Consider the following 24,246-nt stretch of genomic DNA (forward strand, 5'->3'; position numbering starts at 1 on the left):
TCACCTTCACAGGAAATAGGGTTGAAAAAAACCCAAAAACAACACACAAGTGTGAAAGATATGCAAAACGCTAACTAAATATAATATAAAAATAAATATTTTGCCTGGAGTTCAGGTTTAATGAAGTAATTATTACAAAGCTGTTTTCATTTGTATCTTTTATAGCTAATTAAAGTACAGCCTTAATTTAAAACGTTGCAACCTGTCCCGGTCTTATAGACAATGCAGTAATTACTAGATATCAGGTGCCAAAAGTCACCTTTATTACCATTTACTGCCAAACCAGTTTCCTCTGTAAAGGAAATAAATGGTGTAACCCAAAAGGTATTCTGAAGCATAATACATATCATTACCTTTAGTCTGGAAAGAACCAAGATTGTCAAGATCAGCAAATGGGTCAAAACTTGAGGACTTTGCCTGATTAAAGGATGAGCTTGAAGATGTACTCATTTGACTGGCTGGCGTCAAGACAGGACCTACATATATACAAAGAAAGTCTTAACTTTGAGGGGAGATCAGTAAAAACAAAGTTCATTTGCATTTTTGATGTTTCCGAATGCAATTCTGAAACATATTAAAGCATTTTATGGTATTGTATAATTCAGAAAAATACCAGTTGTGACTACCAAAAAAATCAACGGGCCCCTAAATTCCTGTAGTGAGCTAAAACAATGTCTCTGAACTTCCAAGCAGCGTCATCAGCTTTGCCTAAACACCTCCTATGTTATGCAGATGAGGGGGTAGTGTATTGTAGTCCGTCAGAGAACTCAGGCAGAGCTTAGAATGCTGCTTGAGATTTCAGTGCAACAGAGGAGGGGTTTCGTCACATATGGCTACCCGCTGGAGTGCGCATGCGCGACGCCGCCATATGCGTTCCAACACTTGTGATGAGTAGCCAAATGTGACGAAGAATATAGCTAGAGAATTTAGCTGAAAGGAATTTGTGAACGTTTTAGTAATTGCTTTCCGATGAGAATTTAGCACTTGTAAAAGTGTTGGAACGCATATGGCGGCGTCGTGCACTCCAGCGGGTAGCCAAATGTGATGGGTCGTCATATGTGACGAAACAGACAAATTTATTTAGGAGCCAAAGGGATTTCTGGCCAGATCAACAGGTATATATATTTTTTTTTCTCAGTGTTATTTTATGAGGCAAAACATAAATTTGCATGCCTTGCGTGAATATACTGAATATAGGTTTGTTAATTTGTCCAGACATACCTTCAAATGCTGGTTTACTGAGTTTTGGAAGAAAGAGATTGTTGGTTTTAGAAGTCTCTTCCCATGAATTCCATCCTCCCAGAAGATCTGGATTGCTTGCAGATGAAACCATTTTTAATGGAGGTGTTGGTAAATGATCTAAAGGCAAAAAAATAAAAAACACGTTTGCACCACAGAAATTTAAATAATTACAAAAAATGCGACCAACTGTAGGCCTAGGAAACTCCCAAGATGTAGGAACCAGCACAAAAATGATAAAAGCAACAACCCAACTCTCACCCTTCACAGTGTCCATAAGTACAGTTCTCACCTCCCTTTGCAGCAGCCATATTCATCATTAACCCACATTCTCACCAACAAACAGAAGGAAAACAGCGCTGTGTACTCCTCCCTCTTGTAGAACAGCCTGTGCTGTGTTTCATGAAAGGAGTTGACCATGATGCAGAATGCAGGTAGAACCAGGTCATGCTTTAAGACAATGCGCAGCATTTGACAAGCCGGTATAAATGGGAAAAGCTTATGTGCAACATGTCCTCAGGTTATCCCCCCCCCCCCCCCCCCAGTCTCAAACGATAGGCAAAATTATCATTATTTTTTAATATGGATCAATAAAAAGTAATTTTAGTGTAGAATTCTGGCATTTTAACTACCGGTATATTATTTGTAACTATAAAATTTGTATAAAAGTTTAAAACCATTTAGCATACACACCTGCTTATGTATATCCATAATTCCTGAAATAAAGCTTTTCGATGTCTACTGGCCAGAACCTCAAAAGAGTTAAATAAATTTACGGGACATTTTCTAAACTCTCCCAGAAGCCTTTCCCCTGACAGCAGTGTTTTGTAAAAGTGTGTAATGCGTTTACCTATGTCAAATGTTTTGGTGTTGCTTAATTTGGCTGGCCAGTATAAATAATTTATTTTACCCATTGAAATGAATTAAGGCTTAAGTGCTAAACGCGCCTAGTGTTAAAAAGTGTTGAGACGTTTGCAAGTGTCAAGCGTTTTTTCCTGCTGCTTCTGGACACACTGGCAGTTTTTTTTTCTGCCTCTGCTAAAAGCCTATGTGTGCATTGACACATAGGCTAACATGCAGGGGAGTTTAGAGGCAGGAAAAGAGAAAAAAAAAACAAAAAAACGCAGGACACCTCTAGGAGCAGCTCTAAAAACATCCAGTGTGCATGAAGCCTAAATGTACAGTGTTCATAGGACTCACTGTCTGACTCTTACCTAGGTTTAAGAAGTCCATATTGGAGGTAGAGGTTGGAGCATTTTTTTCAGAAGGATATACATTAGGAGTGGAAGCAGAGTGTGGGCTCAAGAAACAATCAAATAGCTCAGGACCTCCTGACTTGCTTTCTGATGTATTTATGCCAAATGGGTCAAATAGATCTGTTAACAAAAAACATAATCCATCTACATTTCACACAGAACCCAACAAAACATGAATGTAAAATTATTATCCAGAAACCGTAAACATGCCAAATGAATAAATGATTTCCTTATTGCAAAGTTAGATTTTGAAATTTGCTGCTTTAATAAAACTACTGCAAAAAATCATAGTGCAGTTAACTTATACCAGTCATGTAGCAGCAGGGCTGTAGATAACAATTCCCCAAACATGTTTAGTATTTAAAGTGGATGTAAACCTGATTCATGAAATTTGAGCTGGACGCTTATCTGCAGTGCTTTCTTCTCGGTCTTCAAAGCACCAAGTGCTGTGGCTTTCTCCTGCTCTGTTATTCTGCTATCAGCCTGATTACTTCTGACAAATTCTCAGTCACAGGAAATAAAACCAGCCTGAATTTTGTGTCTAAACTATTCACAATACAGCTCTGCCTATGAAGAGAGGGAGTGTGCCTTTTCTCCAATCAGCTGTCTTGGCTGTGTGTCCAAACTTCACTCCCAGTGGTGAACAGGAGGAGAACATCTAACACATATGAACTTTCTAAAGAATATATAAAGTTGAAGACAGCAGATATACATGTAAAACTTATGTAGGGAGATTTATTTCATCCCTTTCTATCATCTGAGGCTGTTCACTTCACTGGGTATATGATGGTTTACATCCACTTTAGCCTCTTGCTGACCAGCCGCCGCATATACTGCAGCAAGGTGGCTCGCCTGCGCAATTCGCTGTAGCTGTACATCGGATTGTGCACGTGGTTCGTGGGAACGCGCGCCGAATTTAGCAAGTGCAAAAACTGAAGGCCAAATCCCAGCTACATCTAATCAGATGTAGCCGATGTTAAGGTATCCTGACAGCTAGCAGGCAAGGCTGTCAAAATACAATAGGCACAGTAGAAGGTAGGTCCATCCACACTGTATAAAGGAAGGCTGAAAAATAAAATAAAAAAGCCAACTAATCTCTCAGGTAGTACATTCTAAATATGTCAATTACCTGGTGCATTTTCCAACTAGTTTAAGTAAGCCGCGATAATAAAGAATAACTGAAGTAAACTCTTGCATACAAGTCTTCTAGATGTCAATTTAAAAATAAAAATCTAGCTACATAATCATTACATAAAAAACAAACACAATAGTACACCTACATACGAATAGTATAAACACCTGAATTTTTTTACATTACCTTTGATTGTACAACAGACTCGAAGAGAGGGGTCAGCACTCAACTACTCTGCAGTGCTCTTAGGTTTATGCTTCAAGAAGAGAATGCATGGGGTTCAACTCATCACTGTGCTGCAGCTTTTTTATTGCGCAGAAGTAATTTTATCTTATACATAGGTGGCTACTATGGCCAGGAGTTGAGGGGGTTGTTGAACATGGAGTGTATGGAATTTTATCTAACTTATCTCTTCATCTCTTCTACATGCATATCTAAAAGAACACATTAAAAAGACTACAAACATAATGCTGCTGCATACCAGAAGTAGAATTTGAGGCGTTGAATAAGGAACCAGACTCTGCTGAGGTTTGTTTGCTGAAGAAATAGTCCTCTCCAGATCCTAGTAAGTTATCAGTTTGGATGTCCGTTTTTAAATCATCCTTGAACAAATTGTCAGAGAAGAGATTGTCTAGTAAAACTGCATTGCTGGATGAACCCTTCATTTCTCCAGGTATAGTACTGGTTTCTGCAGTTACAGGGCCTAAATGAAGTCCCAACAAATCTGCTTCTTCTTCCTCTTCTGGCTCTGGAAGTTGTGTATTGTCAACCTCCAACATATCGTTAGTGTTTTCTTCATTTTCATTGTCTAATCCTCGTTCTTCACTTTCCAATGCACTGTGCACTTGGGAAAACTCAAAGAACTCCTCATCAGAGGGTTCACTTTTGTTATCACTTGTGCCTTCTTCAAGTTCCTCTCTAGAAGAACACTCCTGGGCTTCAATGTGAACATCCTGTCCTTCCATTTGATCTGAAACAATAGTCCAATAAATGTTTAAGACTTACAGCAAAATATACAAACACAATGCTCCAATTATGAAATTCAATTAAGGAATTCCATCAGTTCTATGAAAATGATAGTTTGTGTTGTGGTTACACTACCTGGAAGTATGCATACCCAGTAGAACACAGTTGAATTACTACAAGATGAATTAACCCTCCTGGCGGTGTTCCCGAGTCTGACTCGGGGTTAGATTTCTGTGCTGCGATCGGTAACTCCGAGTCAGACTCGGGCTCGCCTCGCAGCATCCACAGACAGTGTTTACTTACCTTGTCCCTGGATCCAGCGATGCCACCGCGCTGTGTGAGTGAGCGGGTGCTCGCTCGATTCACACAGCGTCCTCCTGTGCCGCCGATCTCCGTTCCCTGCGACGTTATGACGCACGGGAGCGGAGAACGGCGCCAAATTCAAAAACGTAAACAAACACAATACACACAGTATACTGTAATCTTATAGATTACAGTACTGTATGTAAAAAATACACACCCCCCTTGTCCCTAGTGGTCTGCCCAGTGTCATGCATGTTCTTTTATATAAGAACAACTGTTCTTTCTGCCTGGAAACTGGAGATTGTCCATAGCAACCAAAAGTGTCCCTTTATGTCAAAAATGGTTTTAGAGCAGCTAGAAAACAGCGATAATAAATTATAATCACTTGCAGAATTGTGCGATAGCGATTTGTGGGGAAATTCGTCATAAAAAAATAAAAGTAATGACAGCGACAATTCTGCAACTGAGCAAATTTCAGTGATTTTGAGTTGATTACATTATTGAATCATTTTTATTATAATTATATTATTATTTGTTATAATTATTTATTATATTATAATTTTTTTTTTTTTTTTAAATGTCATACCCAGGATGCCTACAAAAATTACAGGCCTACAGTATAAAACGCCAAATTTCCTTGCAAATAATGGTACCGCTTTCAGCACCTTTTTTCTGAAAGAATCATACCGCCAGGGAGGTTACGAGAGAAGTATGTTTTTTTTTTTTTAAGATTAATACTTACCTAGGTGGATGCAGCATTGGTCCGATGCTGCATCTGTCCCCCAGCGCCTCAACACTGAGAACCGAGCGATCTAACACCGCCAATCACTTGGTTCTCACAGCTCCGTGAGCAGAGAGCTGCAGACTATCACTCGCAGCTCTCTCCTCTGCCCCCTCCTCACTCACTGGAGCAATGGGCTGTGGAGAGGATGGCCGGCTCAGGCTTTCAGCAGTTCGCCGAGAGCCTGAGCTAGGTGTCGGTCCAGGGATCTAGTGGATTCCGACTCCATGGTCACGATGATGTGGAGCCTGGCCCGACTTCTGTGACGTCGACAGAGAGCGGACTTTAGCCTTTAAATTACCTACTTTGCTGCAGGGATATAAAGGGTCACCTAAAAGGACTATTAGGAATGCTAAGGTTTACACAGAATCTGTAAGTGTACCATGCGTAAGGCTAAATTAAAGCCAGACATGTCTCGTGCTCTGTACTCCAAGAAAAAGTCATTTTGTTTTTAATCTAGAGAGAAGACACTAGAAGCACCTCTCGGCTGAAACTGGGTGTCAGCACAGGCCTGAACATCAATCTGGTAAAACTTAACAAATATGATAACAGAAGACCAGATGGCAGCCTTGCAAATCTGAGAAACAGATGCCCAGTCGCGAAAAGCCCAAGAGGAACCAACTGAACAAGTCAAGTGGGCCTTAAAAAGGGAAAGCAGGGTTCCCATTCATCAAGGTGTAAATCTTAGTTATAACCTGCCTAATCCGCCTAGAGATAGTGGAACAAGATGCAGGACAGCCCCCTGTGAGAGCCCACAGGCAAGATGAGCAGAGAATCCAAAGTTTAGATGGAAGCCGTGGCCCAGAGATATACTTGTACTGTGCATACTACAGCGGGTATAGAAAATAAATCACCCCCTTTAAAATAATCAGTTTGTTGCTTTGTAGCCTGAAATGAAGACAGACACAGTTTTAGTTTAATCCAGCTGTATTTACTAGTGCAATTAAGAACATCCATGTGGAAGATAGAACACCAACATGTCAGAAAAATAATATCTAAAAATAGAAAAAAAAAAAAAAAAAAAAAAAGGATCACCCACCCTTATGTCAGTATTTTGCTGGACCACATTTTGCTTTAATTAGAGCCTTTAGTCCATTGGGTAATACAAACAGGGAATGCAATGAAGCAAAAGGCCTTTATCGCAGAATGAGAGGCCAGCGATCTCAGAAAGAATGGCCAATGCCAGGATATGCTCATTTAGGGTATTTAAAGTGTATGTAAACCCGAAAATTTGTATTTTTTTTTTTTTATGTCACAATGTACAGTATAAGATTTTTTTATCATCTGTGTCCAGTCTTGCCACACAGTTAATCCAGCTCTGAGCAATCCTCTTTTATTGTTCAGTGAAATAAAACGGACTTGCAGAGAAAAACCTTAGTCCGTTCTGCCCCCTTGCTGTGATTGACAGGTTATTTACATATCTCATGCACTAGCCTGGAGACGGGCATTATTTTTTAAATTCCCACCCCCACTCCTTTTCTGAAGTCATGTGGCTACTTTTCTGGATTTTGACTGGATGTTAATGATAACAGAATTTAGTGTAAGGTGAGTGTAGAGGTGGGTGTGGAGTCTACTCACATCACGACTCCACCCACCGAGCTCCAGACAACAGATCCACCCACAGAATCTGCAGTTTTTCAGTTGTTATAACAGACAGAGGGGAAACATTTGACAGGTACGGAAACATGCAGGAGGCATGTATATACTTATAGATCAGCACTATGGCAGTAGTTTAGAAAGGATGACAGTGGGTTTACATCCACTTTAAGGACAATTTTTGCTCCAGTCCAGACAAGAGAAAGGACACAATACATTCCACAAAGTATCTTCTAGGGTGAAATTGTCCAGCTCAATACCATGGAAAAAAAAAAATTAGACCTGCAAGAGGTAAATTTCTCATTTTTTAACGGAGAGCCCCCGATCTCTCAGTACTTGGATTTTAATAGACAAGCTGTCAAAACCAGCAACTTTAAAGCAGAACAGTACACCTGCGCTCCAGATAGTAGGACCGGAAGACCACCCCCCCCTCCACATCTTGATCCTGGGAAGCAGTCAACAAAGAATCTGTGGAGGACAGAAGGCATATCACCAATTAGAACAGATTCTAGGGGGTCACCAGTGTGTCCAACGCAAAGGCCTTTGGATCCTTCATCCTGGCCAGAAACCTTTCCACCTTGTCGTCAAAACAGGATACCAATAGATTTACTGCCAGAGTCCCCCAGCGGTGGCAACTGTCCTGGAACACCAAGAGGTGGAGGAATCATCTCCCCACATCCAGGCTGGCAACTAAGAAAGCCTGCTTACCATTTGTCTACTTCTGGAATGTGGACTGCGGACAAGGCTGGAACATGCCTTTTGGCCTAAGCCAGAACTAGATCTGCTTCTCTAAGGGCTGTGTTGCTTCTGGTGCCCCCGATTGGTGTAAGCCATGGGGCTTGAATGGGTGTTGTCCAACTGAACCCTCGGCAGTTGCCCCTAAAAGATGTTTGTTACAAAGCAGTAGGGGTAGATGAATGGTCCTTCGTTTAGGAATGCTGTTGGGAAGTCTGGACTTTGAGACCACATCCCCTGGACTGTGTTCTCTCCAGCCTGTAAAGCTGTAGAAAATTGGGAGAACCATCCAGGTTAACAGGGAGAAAGCTCTTCCCCGATTCTGGGCTGGTCAATCACCATAGAGAAACAGGCGCATGGGCCTCTCCAGAAATTAAGGGAGCTTGTCCAATGCAGTTACTACATTGAGGCTTGGATTTAAACTGGGTGATCACCTGAATTAGGCCACCATGAAGCTGAATACCCTCATGCAAAATTAGGAGGACTGGAAGCTTTTTGGAGCACAGATCCAAACATGAGCTTGGAGGTTCAACAAGAGTTCCCAGGGAAGAAACACCTAGGTTTGGGCCACGTCCAAGACTAGACCCTGGTACTCCAAGCCATGGGTTAGATCAAACAGACCTCTGTAGGTATCAGAGAATCTTTTTCCGTATCATCTGCCACACTTTGACAACAGCAATGTGAATCTTCAAGAGAATGTTGTTTAGATATCTGATAATGTGGATTCCCTAGAATGCAGCAGTGCAAGTTTGGGGCAAGCACCTAGCCGAAGACCTGAGGGGCTGTTGAAAGGCCAGAAGACACAAACTAAAAAACCAAGTGCTGGTAATCCACCACAAATCTCGACCACCGATGTGAGGGGAAAAATAGGAACACATAAATATGCATTCTTAAGTGGTTGTTAAGCCACTATAGTACAAGCATGCCATCCCCTCAGTTAAATAACATTGTGTGTCCCTGTGCTGTATAAAAATTTAATAAATGCAGATTATACCTTATATCAGAGCATCTCCCAGCACTAACATGACTCCTCGGCCCTCTCCTCTGCCCAACTATAGCAGGAGGGGCTGAGAACTCAGCCGGGGAAGTGAGAGGAGAGAGAGCAGATGAGTTACGCAAGTGTCGGGAGATGCTTTGATATAGGCAGAAATCTGCATTTTTTTTTATACAGCACAGGGACATACTGTAATTTAACAGAGGGAATGGAATGCTTATACTATAGATATTATAGCAGTAGGAGGAGAGGATCATGGAGTGGATGGAGCCGATAGGCAGGGAGGGGGACACAGGAGAGCAGAGAGGAGAGCTGCGGATGACGGTGGCATGTAAACTGATCACTGTGTCAGGGCTCAGCAGCCATGATAGCCAGGTAAGATCAGCCAGGTAACAAGGGGGGCCAAATTACACAGCACAAGCACTGTGCTTTTATTCATACTTGAAGGGAACAGGATCCATTTTTTTTATAGGTTAACAAACACTTTAATGTCTATCAATACTAGAGAATCCCCTTGACGCAATTACAAATTGGGCCAATTCCATTTTCATTCAGAACTTTTGGACCCACAGGAAGGTGTTGAGGACCTTCAAATATAGGATGGGGCAAACGCCATCATTGGGCTTTATGACCATAACCAGGTTTGAATTTAAGCCCCAAATTCATTCCTTGGCGGAAACTTGAACAATCACTCCCGAAGAGGGTAGGTGCTGCAAGGCAGTCTGAAGGGCCCATAATCTTGCCAGAGAGGGGATGAAGTGGGGGAGCACAAGAACTCACCCAAGCTCTACTGCAATAAAATGATGATGGGCTGTGTGTCGATGCTCTGGCTATACCATCCAACAGAAATCCATAGAAAATCGAAAGCCAGCACACAATCGCTCCTTCTTATGAAATTTTAGTTTGCACTGAAGCAGTTACAACAGCTTTGAAATGCCAACGTGGTTCAACCTAAGCCTTCCTCATAGCAAAAAAGTGGGGGAGGTATCAAGTAGTGGAACTTTAGCCTGTACTGCTAGAATACCATGTAAAGGACTTGGCTTTGAAGTGTAGGTATAGGATGGACAAAAGGAAATCTTCCAAAACCTGGAAGTTGCAGACTTTGCTGTAGGCATCTCGGATTTCTTCCTAGAAAGCAAGAGAGCTCTTTCTGCCTATGACTTCCTTTATAAAAGTTGTCTAGTGACTCTTGTTTCCCAAATGGAATCCTTTCGAATTACTTATTTCAATTCCACAACCAGGAAGATCCTGCGCATCTGTGCTGACAGGATCTCCAAAAGAACCCTTTGACACTGGGAGCTCGCCAAACAGTCTATGCAATAGCAAAAGGCTACTGGGAGGTGCGCCATCTTTTGGAACACTGACCTATCAAGTCAGGATCGATCTGGGGTTGTGCACCATGCACCTGGCCCAGACTGCCAGAATTTGGCATATGACCATTGATGCCATCAACAGTTGCATGGCCAAGCTCAGAGTAAAATGTGCAGCTTGTCCCCTAGCCTCTGTGCCATCAGGAGATGGATTGGGGACTGTGGAAGAAGGGGATCAAACAGCCTTTTTACACAATGCAGATTAACCCCTTAGGTTCCACAGTGAGTACAACAAGCATACTTTACTGCATATACAGGTTGATCTTACCGTTGTGGGTTTAGTAGCACTCTAAAATATTGCAGTTTACCAATTCTAAGATGTGAAGTCTGCATTCGTTTTCTTTTTTAGGCTTTTTTTTTTTTATATTTTAATCTGGTGAACCAGCCAATAAGCTCTCTTCCAGATGTATCAGCTTACATGGATACAACAAGCCATTTAACACTCCGCTCCCAGATTGACAAAACTGTCTGTTGTGCCCCCTGTGTGTCTCCATTCAGAGTAGGGGCACTCTAATACAGGAAGTGCGTTACTGGCCAGAGCACCAGCTGAAAACAGAGGGGAAAAAAATGGATAAAGAAAAAAGGAATGCAGCCACCACATTTAAGGATTGGTAATCTGCAATATATTATAATTTTGCTTTGAGGTTTAATATGGCTTTAAGGAGTGCCTCAAACCTTTTATCCACTGTGTGTTTGAAGCCTGGAACATCCTCAACAGGAGTTGTAAGAAATTTGTTGCGGCAGGAAAAAGCCTGAATCACCACAGGCCCTTTCCACTTCTTGTGGTATTGCTGGCGCGATGCATGAACCAGACAGACAATCATGAAGCAGGGGATGCCAACTGGCTGTGCTCATGCCTTATGCATCCCATGGTCTCTATTGAGGCAGAGACTTTCCACAGATCTGCCAATGTTTGGTATCAATTTACTTGGCATAAAATCATCTTTCACAATATAAAAAAAAAAATGTGCCAACTTTATGGTTTTATTTTTTAATTAAGAAGTGTATTTAATTGTTTTTTTTATATATATATATATATATATATATATATATATATATATATATATATATATATATATATTGGGGGTTCCAAGTAATTTTCTAGCAAAAAAAACTGAGCACCGCACAGGCCAGCCACTAGCATCCCGACAACCAATGATGTAATCGGTAGATAAGGAGGACATTAGGCGCCAGCACATCATCCTTGTTTGCCCCTCCCCCCGTCAGCACTGTGGTTACATTGGCAAAGAAAGGGAGAGAAACTGAGGGAGAAGAGAAATACTTTCCTACGTTACAGTTAGTCGTCTATCTTATTTCTCCCTTCTGCCTAGTTTCTGATATTTCTTAATGAATACAAAAGAAACTGCTTCAAAACAAACATGCTTCATTTAGTAATATCCTGAAATACAATATTTAAAACTACCATATAGAACATTTTTGTTTAGTTACCTTGCCAGTCAAGTGTTTGGAAGAAGTTCTTCTTTAACGCATCAGAGTTTGGTGGCTCGGGAGAAGGTTCTGCTGGGCATGTGTCAGAGTCATACTGTGCAGTTGATCCTGGCTGTCTGGGTAATTCAGGTTTTCCTAAAAGAGCAAGTTATATTGTTCACACTTATCTTTATTCACTGTCTGCTTCTTTCACATGCAGAGTATGTATTAATAATCAGTTATCCAATTCACTAATATCTTCAACAAAGAGCAAATTTAAAGTGTATTTTTCCTAATTCTAGATATAGTAGGGAGGAATTAAAATGCTGTCACGCTTTCATAGTTATCCGTGTCTGCTGATTCATCCACTATTTGTTCTGTAATCAACACAGAAAGTGATGAGAAATCAAAAAATTTACAGTTGTCACCAGAATGGGAGGTGAGACAAGGACACCCATTTGGATTGGAACTGAGAAATTCCCCTCACTTTTCAGCCATATCCGGTTGCATATCTGAGCGAGCAAGCGAAGGAAATCTAACAGGACACAGACAGCAAAAATAAACCGACAGGAGTTTAACCCTTTCCTACTCTATCCAAGTTGTATATAAGGTTTAGCTATACATAAAGTTCTGCAGCAACAAACAAGTCACACTGAGAAAGCAGAGTTCAGGAATGTTTTAGGTTTCAGAATATATGGTTTTAAAGAACCCTCTATTCCCGTGCCCCTTTACCAAATTTTGACAGGATTTCTTGTTGCTCTTCCCGGCTTGAAAACAGTATTTTAGGAGTCAATCTCTTGGTGTTGAGGTTTTCCCATGGTGGAGTGACACTTGCCGGTTTGTCTCTAGAAGACACTTCAACTTCCAGATTTACTTGAAATAAGTCTGGATATTTTTCTTGTATGTCACAGGCATCCAGATCATACCTACAGTAAAATCCAAATTGTAATTAAACATGTTGTTGTCAAACAAATACATTTCAGAAAAACTTTGAAACCAAAATTGGACATATCACATCCCATATAGAAATGTAAGATACCTGTCTTCCTCCTGTTCTTTATTCAGTCATAACTTTTGATGTTTAATGCAGATAAAGTAATATAATTCAAGAATAAAAACAGCAGATTTCAACTGTTATTGGTACACTGACGGAAAAAACAGGAAGAAAAAAAAAAAAAAAAAAAAAAAACGTTTGGGAAGTGCAAGGTCAGCAGTACGTGGGAAAAGTTAAAGTAGGAAATATTTAAACAACAGGATTAATGATCATATGACTACAAGTAAAATTTTGACAGGTTCTGGAATATTATACATGAAATGTATTTAAAGGGGAAACAAGTTATTTGGGCAAATTTAGAGAAGGCTTTGTCGGTGACCACGCCAATAAGGCAGGTGACATAGTACATAAAGAAAATAACTGCATGCAGGGATTGTATGTGCTTCGTAAAAGACTGAATACAAAACATAAGTGGTACACAGTTCTAAAACACAGCAATTAAACATATCTACATACTTTGAAAACTTCACAGTAGTGGCATTTCTAGGAACAAAGCCTGTGTGAAACTGAATCTGGAACATCTTCATTGAAGTCATCTGAAACAAACAAACATTTTCAATACATAGAGTTAAATCATTACACAAAACGTACATAATTAAAAGCAATGCGATAGATTATTGCATACAGGGACGCTGAAAGGTTATACAAATATTAAAACTTTGGAGGCCAGATTCTTCCAACCCTACCACTTTACTGTTTGTAAACAGCCCCTTCACACCAATGCGTTGCAGTATTGCAAAAAAAAAAGAAAAAAAAAAAAAAAAGAAACGACCCGCTCGGAGTCCGAAGCTGCATGTTCTGGGCGTTGGGCGATACAAATTGTGCATGCAACAGTGATTGGTTGACAAAAAAGAGATTTTTAATACAGCTTACCTGTAAAATCTTTTTCTTGGAGTACATCACGGGACACAGAGCGGCATATTCATTACTATATGGGTTATATGGAGTACCTTCAGGTGATGGACACTGGCAATCTCAAACAGGAAGTGCCCCTCCCTATATAACCCCCTCCCATAGGAGGAGTACCTCCTATGGGCAAGCCTTATTGTAGCAAGCCTTATGCCTCCCAAAATGGTCCCCAAAAGAGGGGTGGGAGCTCTGTGTCCCGTGATGTACTCCAAGAAAAAGATTTTACAGGTAAGCTGTATTAAAAATCTCTTTTTCTTTATCGTACATCACGGGACACAGAGCGGCATATTCATTACTATATGGGATGTCCCAAAGCAATGCTTACAATGAGGGGAGGGAGAACATCTTCCCAAGACAAAAGGATTTAATTTAGAGATATACTCAAATCATAATAAATCCAACTTAGTTGAGAATTTTTTTTTTAAATTTAACTCAAAAGGGAGCCCCCGGAATCCGAGGGTCTCAAACTGCAGCCTGCAGCACTGCCTGCCCAAAGGCTGTATCAGTATTCCTTCTTACGTCCAACTGGTAGAATTTTGTAAACGTGTGGACAGAAGACCAGGTTGCCACCTTGCAAACTTGAGCCATAGAGATCTGGTGGTGTGCTGCCCAGGAGGCGCCCATGGCCCTAGTAGAATGAGCCTTTAATGATAACGGAGGAGGCAACCCCTTCAAGCCGTAGGCCTGAGTGATTAACTGTTTAATCCATCTCGAGATGGTGGATTTTGCAGCTGCCTGCCCCTTCTTGGGCCCATCCGGTAAAATGAACAGCACATCTGTTTTCCGGATCTTCTCTGTAGCTTTAAGATAGGCCTTCATGGCCCTGACAATATCCAAGGTATGCAGCAACCCTTCCCTTCTGGAAGTAGGTTTAGGAAAGAAGGATGGTAATACCAAATCCTGGTTTAGATGAAAACTGGATATAATCTTTGGTAGGAAGGAAGGATGAGGGCGGAGAACGACCTTGTCCTTATGAAAAATAAGATATGGTTCCTTACAGGATAAGGCTGCCAGTTCCGATACTCTTCTGGCGGAAACTATGGCAACCAAAAATACTAACTTCCTTGTCAGTAAAACCAAAGGAATTTCAGCCAACGGCTCAAAAGGTTGTTTCTGTAAACTTGACAGAACAAGATTTAAATCCCACGGACAAAGCGGGGATTTAACTGGAGGATTAATACGTAAGACCCCTTGAATGAAGGTCTTAACTAGCGAGTGGGTGGCCAGCGGCCGCTGAAACCACACTGACAAAGCTGAAATCTGTCCCTTGATTGTGCTTAATGCCAGTCCTTTATCCACTCCTAGCTGGAGAAAACGTAATACTCTATCGATGGTAAATTTGCGAGAAAGCCATCGCTTGGACTCACACCAGCCTACATAGGCCTTCCAGACCCTGTAGTAAATCACCCTAGAGACCGGTTTCCTGGCTCTGATTAGGGTAGAGATTACTTTCTGAGACAGACCTCTACCCCTGAGAATCAGGGATTCAGCCTCCAGGCCGTCAAATTTAGATGCCGTAAGGCAGGGTGGAGGATCGGACCTTGCGATAGCAGGTCTGGCTGTAGAGGAAGAGTCCAAGGGTCTCCCACTACCATCTTCAGGATTAGTGAATACCATGCCCTTCTGGGCCATGCTGGAGCTACCAGGATAACTGGTATGTGCTCCACCCTGATCCTGCGCAGCAGGCGGGGTAGTAACTGGAGCGGGGGAAATGCATAAAGAAGTTTGAACTGATACCAAGGGCAAACCAGCGCATCGGTTCCGCAGGCCATCGGATCCCTTGAGCGGGATATGAACCTGTCTAGCTTCTTGTTGAGTCTCGATGCCATGACATCCACGTCCGGCACTCCCCATCTTTGGCAGAGTGTCTGAAAGACCTGTGGATGTAGAGACCATTCCCCCGGCAACAGAGTCTGGCGACTTAAGAAGTCCGCCTGAAGGTTGTCCACTCCTGGAATGAATATTGCCGATATGCAGGGCACATGAGCCTCTGCCCACAGGAGAATCAAGCTCACCTCTCTCTGAGCGGCTTGACTCTTGGTTCCCCCTTGGTGATTTATGTATGCCACGGCCGTGGCATTGTCCGATTGAATTCTCACCGGGAACCCCTGCAATTTGGACGTCCAAGCCCTGAGGGCTAGTCGAGCAGCTCTGAGCTCCAAGATGTTGATGGGCAACTGCTTCTCTGGCTTTGCCCAAGTACCCTGGCGAGTGCAACCGTCCAAAATTGCTCCCCAGCCTGTCAGGCTGGCGTCTGTGGTTACTATCTTCCAAGCCACTGGGCTGAAAGACTTCCCCTTCAGTAGATTCTGAGGGTCTAACCACCAACACAGACTTTGTCGGACTCTTGATGAGAGCGGCAAAGGGATATCCAAGTCCTGTGTCCTCCTGCTCCATGCTGACAGAATGGCTGCCTGCAGGATGCGAGTGTGGCTCTGGGCGTACGGTACCGCCTCGAATGTGGCCACCATCTTGCCTAGTAACCGCATACATAGGCGAATAGTTGGTTCTCTCTTGCTTAGAACCAATAGGATTAACTCCTTGATGGCTTCGACCTTTATCAGAGGTAGAAACACCCTTTGTTGTTCTGTGTCTAACCTCATGCCGAGATATTCCAACTGCCTTGTGGGCTGGAATACTGACTTTTCTCGATTTAGGACCCAGCCGAACCTCTCGAGGTATTGAACCGTGAGGGCCACTGCTCGTTCCAGGCCAGGAGACAAGTGATCTATGACTAGGAGGTCGTCCAGGTACGCTAGGATCGTGACCCCTTGGATCCTTAGCTTGGCTAGGATTGGGGCTAGGACCTTCGTGAACACCCGGGGGGCCGTAGCCAACCCAAAAGGAAGCGCCACGAATTGGTAATGACGCGAAGCCACCATAAAGCGTAGAAATCTTTGATGTGGCTGATATATTGGAACATGAAGATAGGCATCCTTTATGTCTATGGATGCCATGAAGTCGTCCTTCTGGAGTGTGGCAGCTGCTGACCGCACGGATTCCATCCGAAATGAGCGGACCTTTAGGTATGCATTTACCATTTTTAAGTCCAAGATTGGCCTGACATCGCCGTTGGGCTTTGGGATGATAAATAGGTTGGAGTAGAAACCCAGCCCTTGTTCTTGGACTGGTACCTCTACTATTACCTCCTGGGAGAGTAGAAGATTCAATGCCGCCATTAATGCGGCTCCCTTCCCCGGATCGTTTGGTACCCTTGACTCCTGGAAATGAGGAGGAGGAAACTTTAGGAAGTCTAGTTTGTAGCCTGTAGCCACGGAAGACCGTACCCATCTGTCGGGAATGCTGGCCTCCCAAACCTCTGAAAAGAGACGCAGCCTTCCCCCCACCCTCGGGGGTGGGGGCGCCCCTTCATAAGGCCGGCTTGGGGGCTGGTTTTGCTGGTTTGCGAAACCACTGCTTCTTGCCTCCAGCGGCCTGTCCCTGCGATTTGTTGTTAAAGTTTGATCTTGCAGGAGGCCGTCGATACTGTTTGGTATTAGAGGGCCCCTGCCCAGGGGAGTACTGTCGTTTAAACGCAGGTCCTCGAAACTTTTTCTTGGTTGGCAAAAGAGTACTTTTGCCGCTTGAAATGGTCTGAATGTATTTATCCAGGTCTTCTCCGAAGAGTCGTTCTCCATGGAAGGGGAACCCTACCAGGAGCTTCTTGCATGGGGGCTCTGCCTCCCAGCTCTTTAACCATAAGAGTCTTCTCATATGGATAAGGGATAACGATAAACGTGACGCTTGCTGGATAGAATTCTTAATTGCGTCTACCGTAAAGCGTATGGCCCTAGGGACATCCGAAAATTCTTCTGCCTGCTGGGCAGGAATAAGTTTAAGCATCTGCTTAGTTTGATCCGATAATGCTTGTGCAACCCCAATCGCAGCCACAGCTGGCTGCACTACTGCCCCTGCAGTGGTGAAGGAGTTTTTTAGTAGCGTTTCCAAGCGTTTATCAACCGGATCCTTGAACACCTGTATGTTTTCTACAGGGCATGTTAAAGATTTGTTAACACATGAGATGGCTGCGTCCACCGCCGGGGTTGCCCATCTCTTGGAAAATTTCTTTTCCATAGGATATAAGGCAGAGAATCTTTTAGGTGGTAAAAAGATTCTATCTGGCTTGGTCCAATCTTGGAACATAACTTCCTCTAGTAGAGGATGGATCGGAAAAACTGCTTTGTTTTGAGGCGTTCTTAGTGAGCCCAAAGCTGAAACCGTTGATACTTGGAGATCTGGTACTGGCAAGTTAAATGCTCTATGGACCAAGTCCGTTAAGGCTTGAACCCACCAGCTCTCCCCTTGGGAGGCTGCCTCCTCCGTATCCGGGTCCTCGATCCCCGAACCTGCTTGGTCCTTGTCCAAGAGGTCGTCCAATTCCCCTGCGGAAAGGACCTCCTCCTCTGAGGGTCCACGCTCGGGCGACGGAGATCTATTCCGTTTCCTGCCCCGCATAGCCTTGGCTATCATTTTTTCCATTCTCTTTTTCCATCTCCTTTAAGGAGGTGGACAGTACCTCGTCCGTGACCACCCTAGGGTTGGACTGACCCGTGCCAGCACCAGCCCTAGATCCCGATGGTCCCACCAAGGCTCCCTCTCGGGAAAGCAGCGGCATAACTTTGTCCGAGACCTCAGACTCTCTGGGGGAATCCCCACCTCTTGTACCCTCAGAACCAGATGCCATGGTACAATACCGAGGTACGCCCGCTAACTTAACGGTGTTTGGAATTTATAAATAAATTATTACCCAAAAACCCTTTTGGGGGGATAAAAAATGACTTCTCTGCTTTTAAGTTTTCTTTTTTTTTTTTTTTTAAACCAAAGAGAGAAAAAACATTCTGTCCCCCTTAGTAGTATTGCCAAAGAAAAAACTGCTGAGAAAAAAAGAACAGCCTATCTCTAGGCTTCAAGACAGTCTTTAAGGCTGTAGTATTCCTTTTTGGCCACTGTGTGTCCTCGGCGTCCCGTGCTGCCGCTCTGGTCTCTTCCTCTCTCAGTTCCAGCATACACTGAGCTGGGAACTAATGGAAGGGCCGCCCCTTCCTTAAACCTACTGGCCCGCCCTTCCCCCCTCAGCCAACGGCGCGAAATTGCGCCCTTAACACGGGGACGCGCGCGCGCCGACGGGGGGGGGGGTCTTGGGAAAGGGAGCCACACGAGGAGGCCAGCGTTTGCCTGTCATCCAGGCTAGGAGGAAGAACCTATGCAGCAATCGCCTGGAGGCTTGCAGGTAAGCACAGCTCTCTTGAACACACATACAGCTTCTCAATGCTTTTCAATACTACCAGGGAGGTCACCTTTATGGGGAAATAACACATAGAGCCATCCTATCTTTAAGATATGTGACTTACTTTGCCAGATGCAGCGCATAACTTTAGGCATGTCCCCTGTGAACCCCCCAGAAAAACCTGCTAAGAACCAAGTTCCGCAAGTTTCCCCTCACTTACCTGCTCCATGCCGCAGGACTTTGCACAGCAAGAGGCCCAATCTTCCCCTATCTCCGTGGGGCATTGACCTTCAGGCCCTGGGTTCCTATGAAGGATCCACTGTCCTGGGCCCATATAGCACTCTGGCAACAGAAACATTAGGCCCCCAAAGGTTTCTAAGTTCTGGGCCCAGGGTCCAGCTCTCTAAAAATAAAGCATTATGGGCTATACCCCATTGGTTTGGGGTCCGGTTACTGACCACTTTAGCGCTGAGGCCTTTGGACAGAACCGGTTAGCCCACCTTAATCCCAAGGATGTGGAGGCAAGCTAAACCATGACCAACACCTAAGACACTGGCGTAAAAACTGAGGTACTCCTCCTATGGGAGGGGGTTATATAGGGAGGGGCACTTCCTGTTTGAGATTGCCAGTGTCCATCACCTGAAGGTACTCCATATAACCCATATAGTAATGAATATGCCGCTCTGTGTCCCGTGATGTACGATAAAGAAAGCACAGGTGCCAGGACACAATTTCTAGTCGCCATGGCCTCATACACACGATCGGACATCCAATTGACTTCTCTGTGGATTTTGCTCCGAATGAGCGTTGGCTGTGAACTTGGTATGCATACACACGGCAGAACATTTTCACCCAAACACAAACATAGTGATGTAATAAACGTACTACGTGGTTTTTCTGCTCTTAACCGCCACCCTTTGGGCAACTTCTGCTATTGTTGTCTGATCTTTAGCATAGGTTCTGAGCATGCGTGTTTGTACTTCGGACTTTAGTTCGTTTGACTTGTGTACACATGATCGAATTAGGTGACGTAAGACATTTGTTGCGGGAAAGTTTGTCTGTTCTCACAGCGAACATTAATCCGATGAAAAAGCGAAAAAAAGTTGTTCGATGGAGCGTTCACATGGTTGGATTGTCCACTAAAACAGGTCCGTCCGACAATTGTTGTCAAAAAGTCAGATCGTGTGTATGGCCCTTTATACTCACCTAGGTGGATGCAGCATCTGTCCCCTGTCATCTCTGCAGTGAGAACTGAGCAATCAAACACCACTGATTGCTCCGCTCCGAGCAGAAAGATGTGAGTATCAGTCATCGGCTCTCTGCTCTGCCCCTCCAGTACTCACTGGAGCATTGGGCTGGGTAGGAAAGGGAGCGGCTGTCTCCCAGCAGTGCAGCCAAGAGGCTGAGCTAGCTGCCGATCCAGGTGTGTGGTTGGATCCCAACCATAAAGCCGGGATCTTTTCCCAGCCCGGAGTTGGTGAGCGATGTCAGCTGATAGTGGGCTTTAGCCTGCTAAAAACGGGGTCACAGGAGTGCAGAAAAAACTGCACACCTGTGATCCATAAGAGATGTACGGCCAAGCTTTGGCCATACTTCGCTTTTAAGCAATTATTACCTTATTTTGCTTACAAATCAAAAAATGTTTTTGGTACCAAATAAGGAATAGGCGAAAATCTTCTCAAAATAAAATTAATTACCTTGGCTTGCAGTCTTCCACCCAGTGTGGATCTGGCATGATAAATGACTATTAGGACATCACCCTGCGCTGTAACATCTAATGGAATTTCAGCTTTGCCATCTTCAGTTTTGAAATCACTGTAAACCAAACAAAAATTAAAAAACAAACAAATGCAACCTATTTCCAAATAAAATCTTTTAGAACTAATTCTATACAGTAATTTCAGAAAATAATAAAGCCTATTTTAAAAATGTTGTTAAATTGAGCACCAAACAAATAAGTAGAGAGTTGCATGTCAGATTCAAAACAATATGTTTGAAATGCACACTTACCTCATTTTATCATATTCCTGGGAGGTAGTAGCCACTCGCTCATCTCCAACATATACTTCACAGAAAGGCCGGCAACCACTGCGCAGTTTGCTGAACAGTGGCACTGGAGTCATAGATATAGACTTTATAAGAATTGGTTTACTGTGAGGAATGATTGGCTCCTCCGCCATCATGTCACACATGTATTCTATATACCTGAAATATAGAAGACTTTACATTTTAAAGAATATGCTAAAGCAATGATTCATCTGAACATCGGATTCATCTGGCAGAAGAAATTGTTGACTTGGCTATAATGTAATAAGGCAGAAGTAAAACAGTGACATTTCTGCTCTCTTATTTCATTAACTAAACTGCAGTTTACTATAGTAACCAAAAAGAAATAGTTATTCTAACTACTCTAATCTGAGGAAACCGAACATCTACATATTTTATAACGCATTAGGGAAAATAAAAGAGTACAACTGTAAGTATAAAGTAGAGTAATAGCTCGGATTGCGAGTAACGCGGTTAACAAGCATTTTCGCAATATGAGCTATTATTTTTTTACTTGGCTTGCAAGTGTTGTCTCGCAAAACAAGCAGGATTCAAGCCTCTGCAGTGTGCAGTACCGCATTTGACCAGAGGTGCGAGGGTGCCGGTGACACTCAGCCATTCAGATGCACTCGGAAATACTCTATTAGAGCCTTTCCGAGTGCATCCGAGCAGTCTGTGTATTTCCAAGTCTCTCTGGTGCCCCCTCCACCCCTGGCCACATGCGGTACTGCATACAATAGAAGTTAACGTGGAACAAATTATCTTTGTTTCCATTGACTTCTATGGGGAAAGGAGCTTTGACATACGAGTGCTTTGGATTACAAGCATTCTACTGGAACGGATTATGCTCGTAATCCAAGTTTCCACTGTATATAATTTTATCCGACAGTATCACTGCTTGGACGACAAAGTCTTTTGAAGACTTGTTCACACCAGAACGTAGTGTTGCAATGCGCATTTCCCACACTGCCTTCCAAACACACTGCAGTTGCAATCCACAGTGGGTGTTGTTAACTAAACGACACCCCAAACACAGGTCACAAATGCAGTGTGCACCAGATTGCATGGTATAGAAGTACTATGCGATCTAGCTACAGCGAGTTTCCAAAAGTGCGTTCAAAATGAATGGGCTGAAACTGCACTCCATGTGAATGGCACAGGAACACAGTGTTCCTGTACAATTACTAGTGTGAACTGGCCCTAAACGTCTACATGGTATTTAAGTAATCAATACAGTAGTATATGTTATACAAGACCTCCGAGCGATAATGTAAAACGTACCTTTTATAAGAAGGCCATATGCCAGGTGGACATCTCTTCATACTGAACATATACACTGCAGCTTCAGCAGTGGAAAACAGGCGGCAGAAGCATAAGAAAGAACATACCACCACAGCAGATGCAGCTCTTCCATCCTACAATGTAAGCACATGTTAAAAGTAACATAATTCATAAAAAACTAAGCATCAACATTTGCAATCTTTGTAAGATTAAAATCATTGCTGCATAGTCTGATGATAATCAACAAGCGGTAAAACAAACATTTAAACAAACACCATTGCAAACTTACATAGTAACAGACATATTTAGGAGAGGAAATGTAACATAAGGAAAACAGATATGAAACCAACTTGAGAAAATGATGAAAGTTTACTTACAAGGCAGTGTACAATGCAAACATTCTTCTGATCCTGTTTCAGCCATAAATGCATATTTTTACAGATGCTGTAAAGGTTCATGAGATTTGGAGCACGTCTTCCAGACCAACCACATTCAGACACCTGTGAGGAAAATACAGTCCTATAAATATTAAAAGCTGATATTCTGCCAGCATTACCTGCACATTTTCATAGCAAAGTGCACAGTTCACATCGCAGTGACCAGCCTGACAAAACTGTTACAGCACACAAAACGTTAAAAAATAATAGTAACTTTCCCCTTACAATTTTAAAAATAAATAAAGCAGGAAATCAGTCTGCCCTCTTTTTCTTGCCAAGCAGACAGGTCCCTAGCACACACATTATTACACGAGTACACTCGAGTAAAGAGATTCTTTCATTATCAGTCTACTCGCCAACTGCAATACACTTATCACACCCCTTTCTCCAATGTATGCAACTCGCTTCTGCTGCAGCCCATCCCACATGATTTGCACTACTTTCACGGACATTCAGGAATAATGTTATTTTCTGTAGACGTTCTCTGAATTCACTCCCCTCCCCATCTACATTATGTTTTTCTGTGCATCAAGAAATGCTACCCACACTCAAAATAAAGCTGTACAATTAATCGTTAAAGGACTGCAATCTCAATTTGACCCCCCTCACGATCTTAAGCCAGCATTTCCGCGATTCAGGTAAAAATTGCAGAGCAGTTCCCCTGCTCCCAAAAAAAGCAGCTGGCAATGTTTTTATAACAACATTGCTCAGTGCTGAAAGAGACATATAAAGAGAAACATTGTATCCGTTTATTCATTTACAGATTAAAGCGATGAACTTCGGTCTGCAAATTAAGTCAGTTTAAAGCAACCTTGTCAAGTAAAAAAAAAAAAAATTCTTGTTGGTTTTTATTAAATTGTTTTTCTGTTTAACCCACATTAACCTTTAATTTATGCTAATCAGTCTTAACTCCATTTAATTATTATTTTCCTGATGTTTTTTATTTACTTCTATTTTATAAACTATTTATAATTAATACTTTGTTTGCCCTGTTCATTAATATTTTTACATCTTTAACATATATTTACACGTTTCACATAAAAAAAAAAAAAAAAAAAAAAAAAAAAAGGCAGAAAAATGAAAATATTTAATTTGTAAAAATAACTTTTCAATGCTTTGCCCCATTGCGTACAGCTCAAGTGTAAACAAAAAAGTTGCGGTAGGTATCGGTAATTGGTATCGGCAAGTACTAAATACAAAAATAGCAACAAACTATGGTACCTAAAAATCTCCATAGGCGACACTTTAAAAAAATTAATGATTACCAGGTTAGAGTTAATGAGGAAGTCTAGTGTTAGAATTATTGCTCACCTCGCGTGTGATTTGAACACCATTTACATAGATGGGCACGACTTCCGTATGCGTTTTCTTTGCTGCGTGAGCGCTTCAAAAATAGGATTTTTCGTACTCACCGTAAAATCCCTCTCTGTCGTCCATGGACGGACACAGCTCCTTAAATCTTGACATTTGGGTTATGTTCCTGTTCATAGGA

The 24,246-nt window shown here is 42.6% G+C and overlaps 1 protein-coding gene across 3 annotated transcripts in view; it reads right to left on the bottom strand.

Annotated features, from left to right (window-relative positions):
* The window catches only part of GAK (cyclin G associated kinase), a 126,582-nt gene that overhangs the window by 9,696 nt on the left and 92,640 nt on the right, over nucleotides 1-24,246 (bottom strand). For 2 of the 3 annotated variants that reach the window (XM_040322653.1, XM_040322656.1), the window contains 11 exons: nucleotides 22,695-22,817; nucleotides 22,318-22,451; nucleotides 21,001-21,195; nucleotides 20,688-20,805; nucleotides 13,311-13,390; nucleotides 12,533-12,726; nucleotides 11,822-11,956; nucleotides 4,109-4,597; nucleotides 2,454-2,615; nucleotides 1,222-1,359; nucleotides 354-476 (listed from right to left, as the gene is read on the bottom strand). In XM_040322653.1, coding sequence (XP_040178587.1) covers nucleotides 354-476; nucleotides 1,222-1,359; nucleotides 2,454-2,615; nucleotides 4,109-4,597; nucleotides 11,822-11,956; nucleotides 12,533-12,726; nucleotides 13,311-13,390; nucleotides 20,688-20,805; nucleotides 21,001-21,195; nucleotides 22,318-22,451; nucleotides 22,695-22,817 — 1,891 coding nt within the window. The remainder of the gene's footprint in view (nucleotides 1-353; nucleotides 477-1,221; nucleotides 1,360-2,453; nucleotides 2,616-4,108; nucleotides 4,598-11,821; nucleotides 11,957-12,532; nucleotides 12,727-13,310; nucleotides 13,391-20,687; nucleotides 20,806-21,000; nucleotides 21,196-22,317; nucleotides 22,452-22,694; nucleotides 22,818-24,246) is intronic. The other variant, XM_040322654.1, reaches the window with a different exon arrangement.

This window comes from Rana temporaria, chromosome 1 (genome assembly GCF_905171775.1).
Source record: "Rana temporaria chromosome 1, aRanTem1.1, whole genome shotgun sequence".
In the NCBI taxonomy this organism is placed as follows: Eukaryota; Metazoa; Chordata; class Amphibia; order Anura; family Ranidae; genus Rana; species Rana temporaria.